This window comes from Colossoma macropomum, unplaced genomic scaffold (genome assembly GCF_904425465.1).
Source record: "Colossoma macropomum unplaced genomic scaffold, Colossoma_macropomum, whole genome shotgun sequence".
NCBI classification, from domain to species: Eukaryota; Metazoa; Chordata; class Actinopteri; order Characiformes; family Serrasalmidae; genus Colossoma; species Colossoma macropomum.
The window spans coordinates 40,468,177-40,491,078 of record NW_023494784.1 but is presented as its reverse complement, the minus strand read 5'-3'; the positions used below and the strand labels follow the sequence as shown (position 1 = coordinate 40,491,078).

At 38.6% G+C, this 22,902-nt stretch overlaps 1 protein-coding gene across 1 annotated transcript in view; it reads left to right on the top strand.

The window, feature by feature from the left end:
- The first annotated feature begins 8,007 nt into the window (after positions 1 to 8,007).
- The window catches only part of rnf17 (ring finger protein 17), a 36,189-nt gene continuing 21,294 nt past the window's right edge, over positions 8,008 to 22,902 (top strand). Inside the window, exons 1-11 of the mRNA XM_036575065.1 lie at positions 8,008 to 8,062; positions 10,996 to 11,111; positions 12,423 to 12,520; positions 12,955 to 13,042; positions 13,166 to 13,246; positions 13,366 to 13,469; positions 15,528 to 15,696; positions 16,239 to 16,315; positions 20,551 to 20,819; positions 21,073 to 21,162; positions 21,730 to 21,891. Of these exons, the coding sequence (XP_036430958.1) occupies positions 8,008 to 8,062; positions 10,996 to 11,111; positions 12,423 to 12,520; positions 12,955 to 13,042; positions 13,166 to 13,246; positions 13,366 to 13,469; positions 15,528 to 15,696; positions 16,239 to 16,315; positions 20,551 to 20,819; positions 21,073 to 21,162; positions 21,730 to 21,891 (1,309 nt within the window). The remainder of the gene's footprint in view (positions 8,063 to 10,995; positions 11,112 to 12,422; positions 12,521 to 12,954; positions 13,043 to 13,165; positions 13,247 to 13,365; positions 13,470 to 15,527; positions 15,697 to 16,238; positions 16,316 to 20,550; positions 20,820 to 21,072; positions 21,163 to 21,729; positions 21,892 to 22,902) is intronic.

The following is a 22,902-nucleotide window of genomic DNA, read 5'->3' as shown; positions in this document are numbered from 1 at the left end:
TGGAAAAATAATGTACACAAAAATGCATGTCAATGACCTCTGACGTGTGTGTATATATACATATATATATATATATATTTATGTATGTATTTTTTGACTAAAAAATAAAAACATTGAAGTGAAGAATGTGTCTATAAATGTGGCATCTTGGACATACGTGGCTTTATTATGACAGCACATATGCTGTATATACAAATAATTGTATGTTTTTATATGCTATACTTTTATATTCGAATTGTCCTCATGACAAAAATGCGCTCTAAACACAGCTCTCTATTACTGTGATGTAGCTTTTGATGATAAAATCTACACAGCCACACCGAGTTTACAATCAGCTACAAACACACACACCCACACAGATAATACACGCGAATGTTTCTCTTTGCTATTATGTTACATAAAGTATTTTGCTACATAATCATGTAATTATGTTATTTCAAACACAAACATCCTCTCATTTTCATTCCTTATTCAGCCAGCGACCCACTCTGCCCTCTCAGATATGCCCTGATAAAAGGTTTATCTATAAATAGGCAGAGAGGCTGGCATGTGTCTATGTGGGAACGGAAGGGCACCAGTGGAATGTTAATCCTGCTAAATAAATCAGTGATTGAATAAATACAAAACATCCTGATGTGTGTTTAAAACTTTTTTTTGTTTTTTTTTAAATCTTCATTGCATTTCCTTGGACACATACACTAAAAGCCCCGACGTTATTTATACTTAAATATTCACATTATAATGACTTATTTTCTTGCAGTTAGTTGTTTTCACTCAACGCAGGCCGGTTGTTCGGACTGTCTGGCTGAAAACTCAGGTGTACTTATTTTTGTGAGAAGAACAAACTTAACAAGACGAGCAATAAGAGAGTACAGGGCAGAGTTACCCAGAATTCTATCAATTATAAACACTATTAATATCCGACAGTAAGTTTTAATGTTATTATTATTCCTCCCATTTTTTGTCTGGCCTTCTTGTCCTGTAGTTTTCAAGATATCGACTCCAAACCACGTTTGATTCGTGCGCCCTGCTCCTGAATGGTGTGCTTCTATACCCCTTCTGGAAATGTGCACTCCTCCATTCATAGAATCCCATTCATTTTTTTTACAGCATGCCCATCTACTGTACTTCTGCTCAACTGAAAGACACTGTTTCGCATAGACTATCTCAGGATGGGCCCCTGAGCACGAATTCAATATTGTTCTGACCTGCACTCATCTGTTTGTTCTTTTTCTCACCCCTTTTTCCTCCCATAGAGTCCCATTTTCACCCCCACACTAGTCCTATTCTTTTTTTGCACCAAACTGCACATGCACTTAGACAGAGCAGGTCCCCAAGCTCTAATCCAAAGCCATGCTAGCCTGCACTCTTCTATATGTTGTTTTTTCATCTCTCATTCCCATTGGCTCTCAATTTTATTTTTGTAATAGTCTTTCCTCAGTACTTCAGAGTGAGGAGGAGTAATTTTACTTTCATATTTGTGCTATTGAAGTGACCTCGGTGAAGCAGTAAGATGTAAATGGGAGCAGAGAGAATATAAATGTGACCTCAAATGTCAAAGCCTGCCATGGAAATACTGGAATGTATATGCAAATGAGCAGACTGTCACTGAATTAACACACAGAGCTTGTTTGCGTTTATGTGTGACCACAGCATGTAAATATCACAGTATTCAATGTCTCAGATCACACTGCTTATTAAAAAGTACCTTTTATTACATTTCTTTAAAGCAAAATACACATATAGAAAGTAAATTTGGACACTCTGTACTACACTGACTTTAAAATGTATTATAAGCTAGATTGACACTTAAGTCTGCATGACAATAAAGTCAAATAAAACAGACACCTGCATTTTGTTCATATCATTGATCGGGTTGACATATGCTGTCACTCAGCATGGTCAAGGAGTAAGCTTACAGAAAGCACTATTAAAGGAGAATTTCACCAATTTTTCAAAATTTCTATTCAGTTCAGTGGTTGAGGTGTAAACAAAGTCATCCAGAGTGGTTTTGTGTGAAATAGTTCATTGTAGAGACTCAGATATCTGTACAGTGGTGGTGATAGGAACCAGGAGTCACCACAACAGAAATATAGCCACCAGTGAACCCACATATATCTTCTTATTTGGGTACAATATTCCATTACAATGCCCTTAAAAATGCATTTTGGTTAAATCTATTCTCAAATCTCAAAACTGTATGTCTGTATATTAAACTCTTTAGATGTCTGTTCCCATCACTACTGTGAACAATTCTGAGTATGTTTCTTTCAAGCAGAACATTTTACATTAAACCACTCAGAATGACTTTGTTTACATTTTAACCTATTTATACAGAAATTTTGAAAAATCTGTGGAAATCCCCTTTAACTTCACAGGCCCTATATCCCACATTTGCCTTGTATTTTGTATTTGTCCACTAATAAGTCCACCTATAATGTTTGTGTGATTTTATGCACCAAAAACAGTCAAGACCGTTTTTAACCTCTCTTTGTCTTTTAAAATTAAAAATTAATTAACTGCTTTTGTTGCCTTCAATGGCACGGTGGCGCAGTGGGTAGCGCTGTTGCGTCACAGCAAGAAGGGCCTGGGTTCGATTCCCGGCCGGGCGACCAGGGTCGTTTCTGTGTGGAGTTTGCCTGTTCTCCCCGTGTCTGCGTGGGTTTCCTCCGGGTACTCCGGTTTCCTCCCACAGTCCAAAAACATGCAGTCAGGCTGATTGGACATGCTGAATTGCCTCTAGGTGTGAATGTGTATGTCTGTCTGTCTGTCTGCTCTGCGATGGACTGGCAACCTGTCCAGGGTGTATCCTGCCTTCCGCCCAATGACAGCTGGGATAGACTCCAGCACCCCACCGCAACCCAGAAGGATAAGCGGTTTAGATGATGTATGTATGTATGTATGTTGCCTTCAAGACTAATATATGTAAATGAGCTATATTCTGATTGGCTGCCCTGTATTGTGTCTCATTCAAAAAAGCAGCCTGTGGTTAAACACCCCTTATAGCTTTAGCATTAATAGACAAGGTTAAACTGCTCTAGGCTGAATATATGAACATATGTAAGTGTGTTGTTTTTCTCGTGACATCACAAAAACAATTCATTCAAAAGTTGTTTTGAATTGTATTGTATTGTGCACTCATATCTGTATACTTTCATATTAGGTAGAGAGAAACTGGACTACGCTGCTGCGGTAACATGCCCTCTGTAAGGTTCGTCCACTCCCAACACCCCTCAACCCCCAAGCTGCCACAGATTAAAGAGCTCAGTGTTCAGGTCAGTGGGTGTTTCTAAACCTGGGGCACTGCAGAGTGTGATATGGTGATTAACCTGGGATAATCTCAAAACTCCACCCCCACCTTACAATACTGTCCAAAATTTAGACTCTCCTGTCAAATTAAAGGGCCCATATCATGGAAAACTGAACATTCCTCACTTTTTTTTACATAAAAGAGCTTGAAGTAGACTGTAAACATTGTTTCATCTGTGGAAACTAAGCTGCAAAAACAGCCTGTTTTGAAAGTACTGTTTTTGTGATATCACAGAAACCACAGCATTCACATATATCAGCTTATTTATTCCTGTCCACACTGAAATTGTTGCGAATATTTTAGTCTGGACTGCTTTTTGAATGAGATTCAATACAGTTCAGCCAAACAGAACAGAGCTTATTTACATATATCAGTCTTAAAGGATAAAAGCAGCCTGTTTAAAGGGCCCACATCCTACATTTTTATTGGATTTGTTTTTTTTCCCTTATACACTCATGACTTATGAAGTCAAAATATTTTTTTACATAAACATTTTTTACCGTCCTTTCAAATCAAACAGGCTGTTTTTTACCTTGTCTGACATATGTAAATGAGCTCTGCTCTGATTGGCTGCCATGTATTGTGTCTGAGTTAAAAAAGCAGCCTGGGTTGAAACACTCTGTATAACTTCAATGCGAATGGGCGGAGCTAAACTGATGTAGGCTGAATTGGTGGATATACATACATTATAAAAAAAACAATACATTCAAAACAGGTCATTTTTGCAGCTTAATTTCCATGTATGGACTGTTGGGGGTGAACAACATGATTTGAAACTTTAATAGTGTTTACACTATTTTATTAAATAAAAAAGTGATAGAAATTTGTTTTTCAATGATATGGGCCCTTTAATTCTAAGACATAAAGAGAGTTTGGAAAAAGGGGTCATGTAAAAATGACTAGATAAGTTGTAAAGGGATCTCAATAGGAAAAAATAAAATAGCAGAAACACATAGGATGTGGGCTCTTTAATACAAGCAGGATAAACAGAAACCTAGTTAAACTGACCAGCAGTGCTGTGTTGAACACTTGTAACAGTGCGGTAGAGCTGAAGGATGTGAATGAGGCTAAGACTGTATGCACTGTTTATGGTTTAATGAGGCTTCATCAGGACACTCCCTGGGGTGCAGTTGACAATGGGGTGAGGGGAGACCCATATCTTTCGGCTGAAATGTAGGTCAGTAGCCTTCCTCAGGTCAACTCAGTCACATTCCTCCTTTTCCTCAACCACACACACAGGTTACAGGGAATAGAGCTGCTTTCATGACTGTTTATGTCATTCTATCTGGACACTGGGAGAGTCAGAGTGCCGGACTGCGCTTGTTTGGCCCTCAGGCAATATGTCTGGCTGTAAAAGAGCAAATGAACAAAGGGTGGTCCCTCTACCTTTTCTTTGCCCCCCACAAACAAGCAGAAGAAAGAGAACATGCACAATATGAGTGCACATGTATGTTGATGTATGACCTATAAAACATATTAATTTTTATGTTTTATTTATATTTTATTTATTAATCTAGTACAGAAATGCACAGTATTTGCACATATTTATTGTGCTTATACATATAAGTGATGCTATTCAGAAATGAGCAGCTTTTATTCCATTTTATTTACAGTGCAAATGTTTAGGCACTGTTTACAGTGCAAATGTTTAGTCCAATTACATAATTTTTTGAAACACATTAATTCAGCCTCTATAGGGAATAAAAAATAATTATATTTAATTGCTGTATTTAATATACTGGAAATAATATAAAAAAAAACAATAAAACATAAATGCAGTTTGGGCACATGCAAATAAATTAATATTGAGCACTAACATTTGCAGAAATATGCCATATTTAAATTTAGTCACTGTAGAACACGTGTGAACATATTTGCACCTAGAGAAGCAATAAAACAAGTTATTTGACCGGGGTGCCAAAACTTTTGCACAAACTCCTCTCAGCAAGGGGACTTCACCTGTAGTGTACACTAATGTATGTATACATTAACAAACTTACACTAACAACATTCCAAACTTGCCATATTTATATACAGTATTATAAATATATATATTATATCGTGTATAAAATAGCCTAATTTTTGCTACATTGTATGTAGTATATATATAAAATAGCTTCATTTTTGCTAGTTTATATACAATAATAACTTATACAATGTGGATTTAAATTCTACAAACTATCCACCAAAAGACATTTTAGATGCTTTTTGTAGCATTTCTAAAATTCTCTGAACTATAAGTGAATAAGATGAATAATATAGTCATTATCTATGTTTACGGCATTTGGCAGACACTCCTATCCAGAGTGACTTACAATTTGATCATTTCTACACAGGTAGGTGAAGGTAGTGTTAGGAGTCTTGCCCAAGGACTCTTATTGGTATAGTGTAGGGTGTTCTTGGACCCCAGTCTACAGCATAGAAGGCTGAGGTGTTACCCACTTCACTGTACCAACCACAAATATCTATTAACATTCATTTTTTGTCAAGTTATCTGGTTTGACTTTTGAATTCTTTTTTTAGAACTTTCTACAGCTCTGGTCATCATTCTGGACATATCTAACATTTCTTCATGTTTATATTTTCATAGTGACCATTTTCACTTCATAACAATAGCACTTACAGTTGGCTGAGGCAGCTCTAGCAGGGCAGGAATTTGATGCATGCCAGTGTTTGTCTATGGCGACTGCATTGCTGTATGCTTGATTTGATGCAGGCTAAAACAGTTAAACACCAGAGCATCAGTGAGGTCACTTCTGCTGGCATTTTAAAGGTGGATTCTGGCCTAAAACTAGCTTTTAATATGTTGTTGGTCATTTCATGTAACATTCTGTAGTGCAGCGTCATATCCCTCAGCCTCATGGATTTGACAGACATGGTTTGACATTGGGAATGCCCCCCACTATGCTAAAGAATCCTGACTGCTAGTGTAGCCATTGATGCAGAGGCTAATACAGATGTGATATTTGACTTCTAAGTGGTAAAGTTAGTTATTTGGCTTCCTTCTGCATTAACCAGCTAACATTTCAAGCATCCCACCCTCATGTGTCCACCCTAAAAACAGCTGTAGTTTTTGAAAAGTTACTCCCACTTTCAAGATACATCATTAGCTGTATTGTTAGAGTTTAGATCTAGAGACTTTTGGGGCAGCACTGTAGGAGGCAAGTGGGCATGTTTACAACAGATGAAGCAAGGGTTAAATTTTTTTATTTTAGCTGGAGTGCCCCTTTAAATGTTGCCTGCTAAGTAATTAAACCTGCATTAACACCAAAAGCGAGGATGTAGGTCTATTGGTCACTCAGTAAACTGGACGAAATGTGTTTTTTTCCTCTTGGCAAGTGTTCTTTGTCTTTTTTCATTATATCTGCTCAGAAAGTAGCCCAGGAACGGCGTGTCTGAAAGGTGTTAAAGGTGCTGTGCGCTGCATGTTCAGAGCTCAGCTGACTTTATTCTGATTTAGCCTGTCAGGCTGGGTGCTCTGAGCTTGAGGGGAGATCACTCTGTCCAGCAGTGTTACGTGGCATTGGTATCACCTAACAAAATAAATAAATAAAAGAAATAACAGTCAGGTCGGCTTAAAATCATAAGGCAACTTACTTCACAGTTTTTTTTTTTGTTTTTTTTTACGAGATCTCAGCTTCAGGAAAACAATAAATCTTCTTTTTCAATGTAACTGTTACAACATTTTGGAGGTCTTAGATCTTATATGAATAATGGACTTTTGGATAGTAAATAAAACAGCTATCTTGGTTTTGTATACATGGTGACCCCGGTTCCTATCACCACCACTGTAAAGAAATCTGAGTGTCTACAATGAACCATGTCACATCAAACCATTCTAAGATGAAACGATTAGTTATGCAGAGATTTTGAAAAATGGGTGGAGTTCTCCTTTAATCTTCATGATGGGACCAGTTTGAGGTTTAAAAGTGTAAAAACGTAGCCTAATAATAATAATGCTATTTGTATAGTCATTCGAAGTGATTTACAGACAATGTACACAAATGAAAACAATCAAACTGAAAACTAAACTTTGCCTTTTTAATTGTCAGACATATCCATCGTGAGACCTGGTAATTCATTTTTGTCCTCTGTGGTGGACATGAGTCCCCAAAGGATATTTCAAAAACCATATAAGCTACAGTGCTGAAACCTGGTGTGCCATGTAGAGACATCCTGGCCTTTCCAATGATATATCATTTGTTGGGGTCTGTCATTCACAACAGGAGTTCTGCCTTTGCAGAATGGCTGCCATCTCAGCAACCACATTTTATGGGTGCAAGAGAAGTAAGCAGTTGAAAAATATGCATTTATGATGAGATGATTAAGTCGTGGCCACAACTTAGTAAGGCGTGGGGACGAGATCACGGCCACGCATTAGGATCTCGTCCCCACGCTTTACTAAGTCGTGGCCACGACTTAATCATCTCATTCCCACACCTTACTAAGTCGTGGACGCGCATTATTTTTATTTATACAGGATGTCACCAGCGGGGCTCCGCATATTTTACCCTAAAATTACCGAAAATCTCAAACTTACATGTTTCTGGGTCTCAGGAGGTTGTGGGGATTTTTTTGGAGGGAAATCCACAACCTCTTCAGCGAGGGCAGCTCTGATTGGATGATTTGTATCACCCAATTAACCAATGAGAGCAAAGCTTTCACCCGGCTGTGAACGGTGAGGGAGAAGAGAGAAAATGACGGACGCGGCGGTGACCTGCAATAACTGCGGCTTACCTTACACTTTACCCGGTAAACTCGGGGAAAACGGGCACAGCTGTTATCGGGGTGACTTACTGTTAGTTGTAGCTTCACTTTAGAGCGAATTTAGAGAGAAAACGTTGCTAGCCGGATACACGAACTTAACCGTTATGATAGCTGATGCTGGAAGCATTAGCTCTGCTAATGTTAGCCGGGACCAAGCTAAAAGTTGGCTTCATGTTCGAATTTTACCGTTCCACCTTAAATGGTGCAGCAGGTAGTATAACGCCTCAGATGCTAGAATGTAACTGCTGCACCATTTAAGGTGGAACGGAAAAATTCGAACGAGAAGCTGACTTCAGCCTCGTGTAGCGCGGTGACCTAGCTGGTGAGTTAGGAAAAGTCTAACGGTACATTTCTTAGGAAAGGTCTACGTTTCTGGACATATTTCCATATTTATTTCGACAGAAATAAATGTATTTAACGTCAAATGCACAGAAATCACTGGATTGAGGTTGGCTGAGAACACAAGTGGCGAAATTTGTCGTCTCTGTGGTTTTGTCTGCGTAAGTTGATCGTCAAAGCTAACGCTACCGTAACTGTCGACTTCTTTCAACGGTTCAGTTAGACGATAAAAACGGAGATATTAGCAACCGTAAACTTTAAAAGGGGAACCTCACCGATTTTCAAAAATTCTGCATGATTAAATGGTTGAGATGAAAACAAAGTAATTCAGAGTGGTTTGGTGTGAAATGCTCTGTTGTAGAGAAAGAGTCAGAATTGTTCACAGTGGTGGTGATAGGAACCAGACGTCCACCTCTAAAAGCTCCCTCACAGGAAGTTATTACGTAAAATGATTAGATATATGCTTTCTGATGTCTGATACACTGTTTTACGGTAGTTTTGTGATGATTAAAATGTATTTGAATCCATTTCACTTGATGAAATCTTTGCGGACAGATACATGCAGGGCTTTTTAAGGCAAAATGGTCCCCAAAGAAAGCTTATTTTTTCACATTTGTGACTATTTTACCATCGTCAATGTTGCATATATTAAAAAGGTTTTGGATAGTAATTAAAATGGCTATATTAGTGTTGGAGACAGGGCGAACCCTGGTTCCTATCACCACCACTGTAAAGTTAAAAATTCTGTCAGTTTCTCTACAAATGAAGTATTTCACATCAAACCACTCTGAATGACTCTTGTTTACGTCTCAAGGACTGAGTTATTCACAAAAATTGGTGGAATTCCCATTTAAGACTGGGTCCCTGACAAGACCTAATAAATGCAGTCAGTTATATTGTTTTTCTCTGTTAAAGAGGAATTCCACTGATTTTATCAGTTTTTCGGCCCATACTGTCCTCTTCATGACACCCAGGAAGGGCTCCACAATTGCTATTCCTTTCTTTTTCTTTTCGTAACACAAACCTGCCCACATCACACACAACGCTTCTGATTGACAGTTTCTTGACCCTCCCCCCCGACCACCTGTGAACTCATGCAAGAACGTGAACGATGGTTGGTCCGCATCAAACTTGTAGTGTTGCCAGTCTCTTGACCAAGACACGGCACAGATTTATGCCACTATGATTGCCTAATCTGACTTGGTGACCTTCGTATAAGACAAAAATATTGTGTGATCCTGCCATTAGACACATTAAGTGCTTTGGATGTCTGGTTCCTATCACCACACTTAATGATGAAATTATGCAGAAATTTGGAAAAATCAGTGGAATCTCCTCTGTAACTCAGGTGTAGATACTACAGGATACTAGGATTTAACCTTTATTTGTCAGGAACAGAAAACTTACAGATATTGCTATGGGTACAAAAAACACACATTGTTCACACGGCATTAAATTCTTTGATTTTGTTAAGTGTCTTTAGTGCTTTCTGGGTTTTTGAATATGGTATAAGCATAACATATTACTTGAAATCTTCCAAAAAGTGCTTGATGATACGTTTAAAGAGACCGTTTTGCTTGATGAATATTATGCTTAGATTAATTCTTGTGTGTGCGGCACAGGAAAGCCTGACATATATGATGAACAGCCAGTTATGTGAAACATTAGAAGCCTATAAAAGAAATCATGCTTCGTAACTATGTAAGCAGCAAAACATTTATAATGGTAAAAGCAACACTGTCAGCACTGACACTGTTAGTGCTTATCAGTGTTGTAAATGCTTTTTGTATTATATTTTTGCATGATTTGTCTTCTGAAAAGAGAGATTTTCATGCGATTATTGCCACAGAGAAAAAAAGTGACCCCAAAAGCACTGTCAGAAGGCTGTCTGATTGGTTCAAGAGCTGTTGACTATCCATATTCCTGAACTTAACCTGCCTTAAAGCAGTTTAAGTGTGCAGCATAAGTTGCCATGACACTGTAGCTGTTAAAAAGAGATCTACCATCGTGAGACAGAAAATCCGGGGTAAGATTGGGACTAAGCTTAAAGTTAGCTGACCAAGCAAGAAATCCTGCTTTGTTAGATGGGCCCCAGGTGTGCTCCTGCTTTGTTAGAATGAAAATCTGCAATCATCAGCCCTTTGTGCGTTGGCTCTTTGTAAGATTGGATACCTCTGTTTTAGTGTTTTCCCTGCTTCAAAATACCTGATTCAACCAATCAGCTAATTAACAACGCCCGTCCTGAGCTGAAGGGTGTGTTAACTGAAATGTTTAGGAGAAGGACCCTTCAGGACTAGGATTGCTGTCATAACTTGATATTTCTTCTAAAATAAGAATTAGTTTTGCTTGGTTTAATGTTAAAATAATACATTATATATTGTGGAAATCTTGTTCCTTGCTTACAAGGTCACGCTAAATATGTTTCAGTAATAATAGGAATAATAAAAATATCTGATGAATATTCACAGATGATTGAGATTTCTGAGTGCTGGATTTCTATGAAGTTAGATTCTACTGTATTTGAAATTATATGTCTGTGTGTGTGAACTCTTACTACTTTTCTATGTCTTTGTGTTCAGAGGATGAAGTGGTGGGAAATGTTCCCCATGTCCTGCATTGTGGTCACATCTTCTGCACAGTGTGCCTTCGTACGCTGGAGTCTCCACGTGGCTTCATCGCCTGCCCTGAGTGCAAGGTGACTAATAAAGAGACTGTTCATGCACAGTAATCCCCTGATTACAAATCAATAAGGCAGTAATTTGATGTGTTTGCATGCACAGCAAAAACACATGAAATCCCCTCTTTCCACGGCATTGGCAGATATAGTTATAGTCTGCATTGTTTTGTTTGATCTAGAGTGATTGGCCAGTGCTGTTTGTATGTATGTACATAAATGCCTTTTTTCATGCTGATTACGAGTAATTTTTTTAGTACTTGCTGATCTAGAGTCGGATACCATATCATAACCTTCATAGAATTAAGCCACTGTTAGTGTGAGTTCAACATACCTTAACATTTAACTCATCTGATTTTAAATGACGTGCATTAGGTAGCTATGCTACATGATAAACTTGGATTGAGTAGTGCTGCAGTGGAGAACAGCGGGTTTTGTTCGACATCAGAAAAGCACTTCTGCACAGCTGTATGTAAAGTATGTTTCATAGTTCTGATGGTCATCTGTCTCTTTCAACAACACAGTGTAGCAGTGTGTCAGCAGGAATCACGTGAGGCTAATCTGAGGAGCCCTCTTGTTTAGTTTGTCTTGAAGTTTTTGATTGGCTGTTTGAGCTGTACTGTGTGTAAATATAGAGGTTTGTGTATTTTTACGTGGTGGTGTGTTAGTTTGTGTTGTGCTGGTCTGAGTGGATCAGACACAGCAGGGCTGCTGGAGTTATTAAACACCTCAGTGTCACTGCTGGACTGAGAATAGTCCACCAACCAAAAATATCCAGCCAACAGCGTCCTGTGGGCAGTGATGAAGGACTAGAGGATGACCAACACAAACTGTGCAGCAGCAGATGAGCTATCGTCTCTGACTTTACATCTACAGGGTGGACTAACAAGGTAGGAGTGTCTAACAGAGTGGACAGTGAGTGGACACAGTGTTTAAAAACTCCAGCAGCACTGCTGTGTCTGATCCACTCGTACCAGCGCAACACACACTGAACAGGGTACAAGGGGGCTAACAAAGTATGCAGAGAAACAGATGGACTACAGTCTGTAATTGTAGAACTACAAAGTGCACCTATATAGTAAGTGGAGCTGATCAAATGGACAACGAGCATAGAAACAAGGAGGTGGTCATAATGTTATGCCTGATCGTTGTGTGTATGTATATATATATATTAGAGTGAATGTTGAAACTTAAACCATGTTTACATATTACCTCAGTTATTTCAAAAATGTTATTTGTCTTTGCATGATATGGTCCTTTAAATTAATACGCTGACATTCATTCCTACCCACTATTTGCTATTTTTTAAAGTTTTTAAATTCATTTTTGCAGATGGGTACCAACGTTGGTGAGGAAGGGGTGGATGGCCTGCAGGTGGACAGCAGAATAATAGGACTTATCTATACTGCCAAGATGAACACCAAGAAAAGGTAGTGACACTAGTAACAGTGGTCTGTGACATTAACACACAGTGATCCTGCTTTTAAGTTTCAGCAATATATTTGATACACAGTGGGCATGAATTGTTGTCTGTTGGTATGTTGTGATATTGACAGACCATGATATTGTGCTTAAATTTGAGCAGTTTTTGTGATATATTTTGCTTGATAATGAGCATTATGTAAATGTACCCATAAAATGGTGGTGTCCCAGTTGCTAGGTAGGACGGTAAACTGCAGTGTAATTTGAATTTTTGATATTGAATTGTCCCCAGTACTGCCCAGCACTAATCACACACTTTCATCACTCACTAAATATTAAAGTAACTTTGTTTTTTTTTTTAAAAAAAAGGTATAAATGTTATTTAATTAAATGATTTAAAGAAATTGTCTAACTTTTAAATGCGCGCACACACCCTCTGCAGACACCGTGAAGGAGATAAGCAGAGAGCTCGCCGATTTAGGAGTCCTTCAGCATCTCCACCTGACCAGAAGCAGCAGAGCACTGAAGTGGTACAGATCCAGTTCACAAATAATCGTTTATAAGGCCAAATCATGGCATTAGTGCTATGATCTGACTGAAAAATCACTTTTATTCAGCTGACAGCATAATACTGGAGATGTATGTGTGTCTAGAGTCCGGATGTGTTGGAGGTTCTAGATGAAGCTCTGTCTAAAGCAACAGAAAACCTTAATACTCTAGATAGCCTGCACCAGGTAAGAGGCCTAGATTACAACCACTACATTATATTGTCTCTCTAGGTGGTCTTACCTAATGTACCTGATGCTTGCATTGATCAAAAGTGTTGTTTTAATTTTTTTTTCCTTTCTACAAGACTTTTGTTACAGGCATACAGGCTCAGATGACAAAGGAGAAGTCTCGGATCACAAAGGAAATTGAGGATTGCGTAGAAAAGGCAGTTGGCGTACTACATAGAAGGTGGGCACAAAAAGACTACTAAGCAAGCAAAGTTTATTTATACAGCGCTTTTTACAACAGGTGTTGTCACAAAGCAGCTTTACAAGGAAGTCAGCATTACAGAAAGAAATCCGGGTCCCAGCCCCCATGAGCAAGCCAGAGGCGACAGTGGCAAGGAAAAACTCACTAAGTGAAACAGGAAGAAACCTTAAGAATAGAGCAGATATGATGAATGATAATAAATACCTTGTAGTAAAAATTGATATGAGCAACTGATCATTTTCCTTTTTTTTTTTTTTATTTTAAAACAAATTCATGCTGTAATGCATGTTTGTTTGGTGTGCCTAAACAGGTTAAATATGTGTCATTTGTTGATTTTACGTAGCCATGACAGCAAAATTAGATATGATTATTACAAACATGTATATGATTTAATGCAAATTGCTGTTGTCGGAAGAAAACCTCCAAAATGGTAACTTTACAGGAGAAGGAAAAAACATACTTTACATTAAATGTAGGTCAAAGGAACCAAACTTTTTTCCAAGTGATTTTGGGTCTTTTTTTTTGTTCCATTCGTCATGAAATTTACAAACAGTGTAAACAGCAACAGGTAATTTCAAATGATGTCAAAAACAGAAAAAGGATAAAAATGGAGATACGACAGCAGCAAAATAATCTACATTGTTTATCAGATTTCTAGAGTTTCAGTCTTCAGTACTTGGTTATCGTTCAAAGTGCCAGTATGTGAGTACTGAAATCACAATTCGGGTATTCGTTACATTTCGTCCCAGGAAGACAGAGAAAATATACAGACCAACAATTCAGTGATGCTGAATTTATGTTTTTACAAAACTGCAAAATGTTTTGTGCGTGTTTGTGAGTAAACATGTTATGTTACGCTTTTCTGAAACCTGAGTGCCTGAATGTAGCTGTGTTAGGCAAGGACACATTGTTAAGGACAGAAAGCAGAAACAGTGTAGCTTTTATTGCTAAATAGGCTACGCTGATATTGCGTCCAGAAACAGTTTAAAAAAAGTTCTGACAAACGTCCGCTGAAGAGAAAAAACGTATGTAGAAGATGACAATTCCTTGTCAGCATCCAGTGCTTATACCTGTCAGCTGTATTTTTAGCTTATTAGCTCGTCTGATAAGCCTAGTTTACTTCACCAACACAGAAACCTGCACATTTTACTTTGGCTATTTTTGTATAATGAAAATTTTAAGTATATTCTTGCGTGCAATGCCAGTGCCGGCCCCCCAGAACGGTATGCAACCGTTAACCTCAGATGAAATAGATTTTTACCTTTTTTTTTCTATTAGTTTTTTTAATATGGTTACCCAGATATATGTTTGTGAATACTTTTTAAAACGACTGGCGAATTTAGCGTGATTAGTGATTATTATTGGTATAGCAGTGTGTGTATACAGTGTTTTCTCTAGATTTTTTTCCAGGATGGGTGGTAGATCCATCCAATCTGTCAGAGCTGGTTAAGCTTGAGTTTAACGTAATTTATTACCATTTATTGAACATCTTGTTTCAATAAACCCACCTGTAATAAAATGCAGAGAAGCTTTGCTTATTTAAGGATCAAGAAATGTATGATCAAAGCTTACTGTGACTAACTTAGACGGTAGAAGACTATAGTTAGATGAGGCATCTCCAGCACAAGACAGGTCCTCTCTGCCACACACAAACCAAGCGATGTGCAGTTGGGCAGGCTGTTCGGCTTATTTTACACTCGGGAAAACACTGGTATAAACACACATTGGCATATTGGATATTTTTATCGTGGTCATGAACACAACGTTAAGTGCTTAGCATGTGATGACTCTTCTCACTCAGTGTTGTGTGTAAAATGCATAGACTGTGTTGCAAAATGTATGAAGCAGTAACGGCAACAGATCTGCATTAAAATGAGCCTTCTAACTAATTCCATGTATAATTATTCATTTTTGCATTATTTTTAACCTCTTTGGTATAGATGTGTATGTGATTGTCGACCGCCTATACACTGTGCACCCCTGGTATAGAAGTGTGATGTAATAATCTATGGGATCTGTGTATGAATGGATGTGAAGGCGCGGCATGCTGATGTCCGAACTGGGCTCTCTGGAGCAGCTCTTCTCGGCCGGATGGGATGAGTGTCAGAGAGTGGAGGACAGACGGAAGGAGCTGCACACAGCCATCCAGAAAGCTAGACATGTTCGTCAAGTCCCTTCGCTAGGAACTTACTGCCATCTGGACGAGGTACGTCTGCGAAGTATCAGTATTTCACTGCTTATAGTCGACCTGCATGGTTAACTGTGTTTATAATATTATTTATGTTTTTATTCTTGTCACAGTGTCCTAGCCAAAACATTGAGACATAGAACAGCTTATGAATTGAAATAAAGGAAACCCAAGTAAAAGATATTATGTCCTCGCTTCTTATTTACTAAAATAACTACCCATTGCTTATTGACACATTTGAGCAATTTACAGTGATGGAAAGATTACATTTGTCTCTGTAACCAGATAATGTTTCTCTTGAATGTTGCACATTCTGGTGACCAAGAAAAAAGATTTATTTTGTATTTGATCAAAATGTGTTCAGACTGCCTTGGAACAGCCCCAAGGAGATAAAGTAACATCTTAAATGATTGTTACAGTACGTAAACAAGTTGAATGTACAGTGTGCAAAACTTCATTTGTAAATTGCAGTATGTGTATGTGCATCATTTGTTTATATTTAAAGTATGAACCTTTATTACATAGAACTAAATGTTGTTTGTCTGCATGTGTAATTTTAGATTCTGAAGACTTTGCAGACTCCAGTAGATGCTGAATCGTATGATATGAGCTGCCTGACTTTGTGTTCAGAACTAAGGTAAGATTGTTAATAAGCTGAAAGAGGTGCAAAAAATGAAATTAATAGGGGTGCAAGAATATTTAAGTATTTACTGAAATTCATTAGATCCAGAGTTTAATGTCTAAAATGGTAAAATCATCCAAATAATTAATACTTTTACAAAGAATGAAGTATATGTTGATTTCTATCTGTTTTAGAGCTCTAATTTGAAGCTTTAATATCGGTATTAAGTTTCAGTCCAGAGCGGTTTCGTACCTTTAGTTAGCCAGGATGGTCTGAGCTGCCTTTATTTCTGAGAATAAGGACATGCTAGCTAAGCTGTTCGGAGCAGAAAGAAAGACCGACACTGAGTTTAACTTATGCTTTGTTAGAAAGGAGGTTTTGGCTGATGTAAACTTTGATTGTATGTACAAAGGTAATTAGTAGCAATGAATTTGATTTGCTTTTTTCAGCTATTAAAACAAACCAGTGTTAGACAGTTGTAAATGTATGTTTACAGTTTTGCAGTTTATACTAGTTTAAATAATAATTAGAACATATTTCTGTGTTTTCTATAGACATATATAAGAAATGCTTATAACTCTTTAAAGAGTAACTGCACCCCACTACTTTCAGCAACTCCACCCCTGGCTTAACTTTGAAAAATGCTCAAAAATGGGAGGGGCACGTTGAGAGGGGCACTGCAATGATCTACGGGTTTGGAGGTGGGGCTGCGAGGGAAACCGGGTGGGCTGGGCTGCTGTGTTTTTAGATCTAGCGTATGTTAGCTACCAGAAAATATGGAGAGAGACAGAATCAAATGGCACTTTTGCAACTGAGAGGTTTTACGAGGTTGACTGACTCAAGCCACTGACTCCAGCCGCCAAAGAGGTAACATAGTGCAGAGGCGTCCGATGGTAAAACATTCTCTAAAACCGTGACAGCTTGCTTCTAATTATCTGTTCAGCAGCTCCATATTCGACATAACCTGATACCTGATTTCTTAGACGCACTGAATTCGGAATGAATAAAGTGGACTTCTTTGAACACTGTCTGAGTTTCATTCAGTGTGACATCAAGATTGCAGACTGCATCACCGGTCAGTCAGTGTTTGCTGCAGTGGCCCTAAATCCTTTCGTTCTGCAAGCTGTTCATGCCACGGTGTTACATGCGATTCAGTTCCCACTCAAAATGACGTTCCCCTGTATAAACCGAACACTGGGCGCACTCACTGAACAGAAATCAATGGCAAGCAACACTGGAACTCCGGAAAGCAGGAAAACAGTTTGAGAAAACCTTTGACCCGTACAGCCTGACACAGTCGGTAACAATGGCCATTTAAGGTTAACCTTTCCTGAACTGTTTTGCTTTCCGTAGTTCCAGTGTTGCTTGCCGTTGATGTCTGTTCAGCGAGTACGGCGCCCGAGGGTCCGAGTTGTGAAGGGAAACATGAATTGGACGCAAGACCGGCAGCTTTATGGAGACTCGCAAGAACCCTCACTTAATCAGTCCAACATCTTTATTATAAACTAAGCTTAGATTAACTGGGTTATTTACAGTCACTACAGACAGCACGAGTAGGGCGTCAACAGGGGCGCGATAATGCTGGTTGACTGATTTGCGTAGTGTGACGTGTCTTTGTACTTCAGTACGAAGACACGTCATCCGCGCCTGTAGCAGAGTTGAACCGCAGGGGCGCTGCAGAGGCGTGACTGACCACGATAAAAATTATATTTTTACAGTTTGGAAAGATGTGTTCACATTTTAAGCAAGGCTCATATATTTTATTATTACAGGGCAGTGCATTTCAGCTGTTAATGAAAGAAAAAAGGGCTTGGGGTGAAGTTACTCTTTAAACCAACACTAAATATTGTTTGGACTGTCAAGACCCAAGGTCCAAATACTGAATAACTGCGTTTGATTATTATGACTTGAAGAATACTATAGGGAGTTAATTGCTTATGTCTTCAGACACTCAGGAGGGAGAGCTCTCGCTGGTTTTACTTGCCGATAAAAGAGCAAAGAACGCGTGACACACAAAAACCAAAATCTGTGAAGCAAGTATTAGCCTGACTGCCAGGGGCATCCTAATGTCTGTATCTCGTCCAAGCTGGGCAGCACGAGTGTTTAGTCCAGTAGGCAACGTGCCTTATTTGATGGTAGTAAAAACATTAAATGTTCTAATATTTAAAATATTTGAAAAAGTTTAGTCATTAAAGCAGTAAATTAATGTAACTTGAGAGCCCTTTTCTCTTAGTGCTGCAAACTCCGTTCTCCTTTAACGGAAAAAAACATATTTTTAATGTTTGTTTGTGTGTAGGTGCGTTTTCCATATGGACCGTCTGACTGAAGGTGTGAAAAACTTTCTCTATATCATGGATGGCAACGTTAAGCTGTGAGTCCTAAAAATTATTTCAGTGTATGGAACAGTGTGATGTTTTGCGTGTACATTTATTGTTCCCACGTATCCATAAAAAGGCTTTTAAAGTCTTAAAATAGATATTGAAAATGTAAGGTTATAAAATGTCTGAATTTTTTTATTTATTTATTTTTTTTTTACTATTAAAAGAATAAAATTTAGGGATGTCCTATGTATTTTAATGGATTGGATATTGGCTAAAATAAACTAGATACAGTTCTGTTTTGGCAGTCTGTTTACTCCAGTAAAGCAAAGAGCAAATAGCCTTCCAAACACAGTATTCAGCAGACAGCAACCCTGTGGTTGGAAGACATTTAAGTCATGCCATTTTTGTCCGTGTGCCTTATGTAGTGGAAATGGTATTAATTTTGCTATGTTGAGGTTTTAAAAAGCATTGAACTGGATTTGCTGTATCCTTTTGGAAACCTAGATTTGGTCTATTAGAGAGGGTACATCATCTTTTTTATTAAATGTAACACCTGACCTATACAGTGTGGTCAGACAAGCAGCCTATGAGTGATTTTTAAAGACAGTGTTCATTAAATCGCTTGCCAAACTTGAGTGTATGGAATTTGCTTGAGATAATCATGCACTTTAGACAGCTGTACTGTCTGACACAAAGATTTTGAAAAAGTCAATCTGAATAAATTTAAAATTAATGTGAAATGACATATGAAAATCATTGCTGCAAAGTGAGCGCAGTATGTCTTAGTGTATTAGTGTAGTGTAGACCTTCAGCACTGATGAAACATGACAAATTTAGTATTACATGGTTCCAGAATGTTTGTATCTTAGCTTATTGCAGCAAGTTTTGTTGATATTTGTGAAATATTACATATAATTACACTCTCCAGGTACTTGAATCAGTCTTAATCAGTAGGGTCTTTATCTTCTAAAGCAGTAGGGTGACGTGTTAAGGCTACATGGCCCTCCAAACAGAGGTTTCTCAGAGGCACACTCCAAACAGTGCTATAAGGAAACAAAGAAAAACAGGCAAGATGGCTGTGCAAGCGACCAAAGAAACCAACAAATGTAAGTATTTTCTCAGTTAAAAATCATGATAACCATTGGTTTATCTTAATGTCGTTTCAGTGTATTATGGTCCTTTTCGTAACACGCATAAAAAATCACTAGTAGTATGCTGATGTCTCGGTAGCTGGCTAGCTAAATTTCACATTTCATCTTAAATGGTGCAGCAGTTACATTCGGGCACCTCAAATTTAGCTAGCTACCGAGACATCAGCATACCGCCAGCAAATTTTTATGCTTGTTATGAAGAAAAAGACCATAATACACTGAAATGACATTAAACTAAGATAATATAATGGTTATCGTAATTTTTTAACAGAGAAAATATCCCCCCTCTTTGAAATCATAAGATGCCCTAAATGTAACTAAAGCCCAGCAGTGAGGAGCTGAACTTTACCCTCCTCTGCTGTCACTGCAGACTGGCAGGGTCGCCTACAGAGCAGCGCTAGTAGCTGTTAATGAAGTAATGCTCTTTTTTACTTGAGGGTCCCATTTTGTAGGGATTTCAACCACTACCCTTTCTTACTCGGTTCCAAAGGGGCAAAGTGACACTCGAAAACAAGGGGTAGAGGTAAAAATAAGAAATGGGATTGGGCCTTAATATATCGGTCTTAAAGGCATTATAACGAAAACACCCTGCTTAATTCTAAGGGAAAAAAGGAAGTTGAAAAAACATGTAAAGTTGCTTTAGAACTGGTTTTTGGTATGTAAGCCAACAAAAATGTCATGACTGAACCTCAGGGGAAAAAAATGTCTGACATGGACTCTTTGAAGGAAACGTGCAGATGTAGTAAGTTGTAAGAGATGGTGTGATGATTTATTTCAGTATGTCTAAGGAGATGCCGGGGCCTCCACCAGCAGAGCGGGTATGTAGACGGCCGGTGAGAGGGGGAGGGGAGAGATCCGGGGAGCGTAGAGGTGGCCGGTCCAGCCTTCGAGCACCCGGCTCCCATCGAACAGCTCGGGCTTCATCAGGCCTGCTGAAGCTGCCTGGTGCAGGATCCACCCCAAAACAGTACAGCGCCTTTAGCCCAAATGTTATTATAGAGGAAATCATTGAGGAGTCGGACAGTGGTGCAGAGAGAGACGGAATGGGTGGGTACACACTCACTTAACTCTGAGTCTCTTGCAACTGTTTATTGGCATGAATGGTATTATGAAAGAGGATGGTCATTTGAACCTTCTTCACAATAACCAGTTTCATTTTATTTTTTTAGTGTTAAACTGCACATGCCTAATTCAAAAGGCTGATTAAGTACATGAAAACTGGGCTGAGTTAGTGTATCTGTGTATAAGAAAAACCATACCCATCCTTACTTCTTACTGATGTTTCTATTGTGGTTCTCAGCTCTGGAGCTCAAGCACACACAGAGACAGAAGGTGCAGCGGAGGAACCGCAAGACAGTACAGGACAGGACACCTGTTCCACAACCAAAAGGTAGCTTAGTGTGTGCAGCTAATAAACAACACATTCATACAGACTGTCACTAGGCTGTTACGCTGGTATCAAACCACAATATTGTTTTTATGTTTTTAATGTGTATGTCTCTGTCACATTCAGTTATCCCTGCAAATTGCTCAGTTTGTTAAATGTAGCCTGTTTAGTAAAGTCTCTTGTAAAAGTTTGTCTACTTCACATCTACCAAATATATAAAAATGAAAGGACAGTGTTTTTTTGGATGTTGATTTTCTACTTCAATTCTGTTACGCTTACTTTGAGGAATAATTTGCAGTCAGACCTCATATATTAAAATACTTATGTTACATCTTATAATGTCAAAGTAGAATTTTATCATGACTCAAATGTGATACTGTATCCTGGGTACTGTGATTCCCTTCACTGTGATATACTGTTACATTTACAAAATATCATAATATTGAGTTATTAATACCTCCCAGCACTAAGGCTCTGCCTAAAAAGAAGGGTCGAGCATTTCTTTAGTCCGTTGTTTCACCCGAGAATAACCATTGTTTTGACTGTTTGTGTGTGTGTTGGGGGATACAGCGCTGCAGGAGTGGGTTGTGCTGACCCACGTAATCAACCCAACACACTTCTATGTGCGACATGTCTCAGAGCACAAAGCTGGAACGGTGCTGGCCAGAAAGATCAACAGACTGTGCTCTGGAGAGCAAAGCCACTTCACTGTTGAAGACGAAATCAAGACAGGTGAGAGTGTGGAGAATCGCCACACATAAGATTAAGAATGTTTTTTTGTTTTTTTTTTATTGCCACAGGTAGTGTCACTTCAGCTGAGTGCACACTACATGATTTTAACCCAATTTTTCTCAGGTATAGACACTTTTTTTTGGGATCAGCAACAAACCACCCTGCTTGGTGCCATATTATTGCACTCCCCTGTAACAACTGCTTGTGTAGAGTTAACGAGTCAACAGCACGTTTTTCTCAGTCTCCGAGCATGTTTGTAATTATCTGTCATGAATCTAGTACTGTGACCAACACGTACTAGGTGCAGAGATGAGTGGTAGCCAGTGACTGCATGAGAAACTCGGGAAGTGAGGGCAAGGAACTAAAACATGGAGAAGATTCGCAGATATTGACTCAGGCTGCTGCTAATTGCTGCCGCAGTTACATTTGGAGCATCCTCTAGGTTAAAATTCATTGCAGCTTTTTCCTCTTATGAAGCGGCGAAAGCTATTTTACTGCTAATGGCGCACCTGGTAGAGAACTCGTCGTGTCCAAAACGTGAGTTCCGTGAGGTGCTTCAGTTTGAAAACAGTCAGGATTCACTGATCAGCTTTTTCTATTAATGTTTGCAGTTAGGCTACAAATAGGAATCATATATGTTTTCATTTTTAATGTAGGCCTACAAAAGTGTGTGTGTATATGTATAGTGTGCACACCACATGTCAACTTACTACAGGTCTGTAGTAAAGACACACAGTCTCTGCTATCTCTGCTAATATGCTATTTTTAAAAATATGTATTTGTATTATCTGTAAATACATAAAATATTCTAAATAAGACAAACTATGTGGTATTTCTTTTACTTTGGCTATTGCAAGATTTATCTAATGCCTGTCCAATGTGGAGCCCCAAGTTGTGTCTCTGCTGCTTGGGGAGTTTTTGCTGCATACCTGTGCTTGGATAGCATACGATGATTCACTTACAGCAAACCATTTTCAGTTTTGAATTTTGACTCCTGCCTCACACATCTAG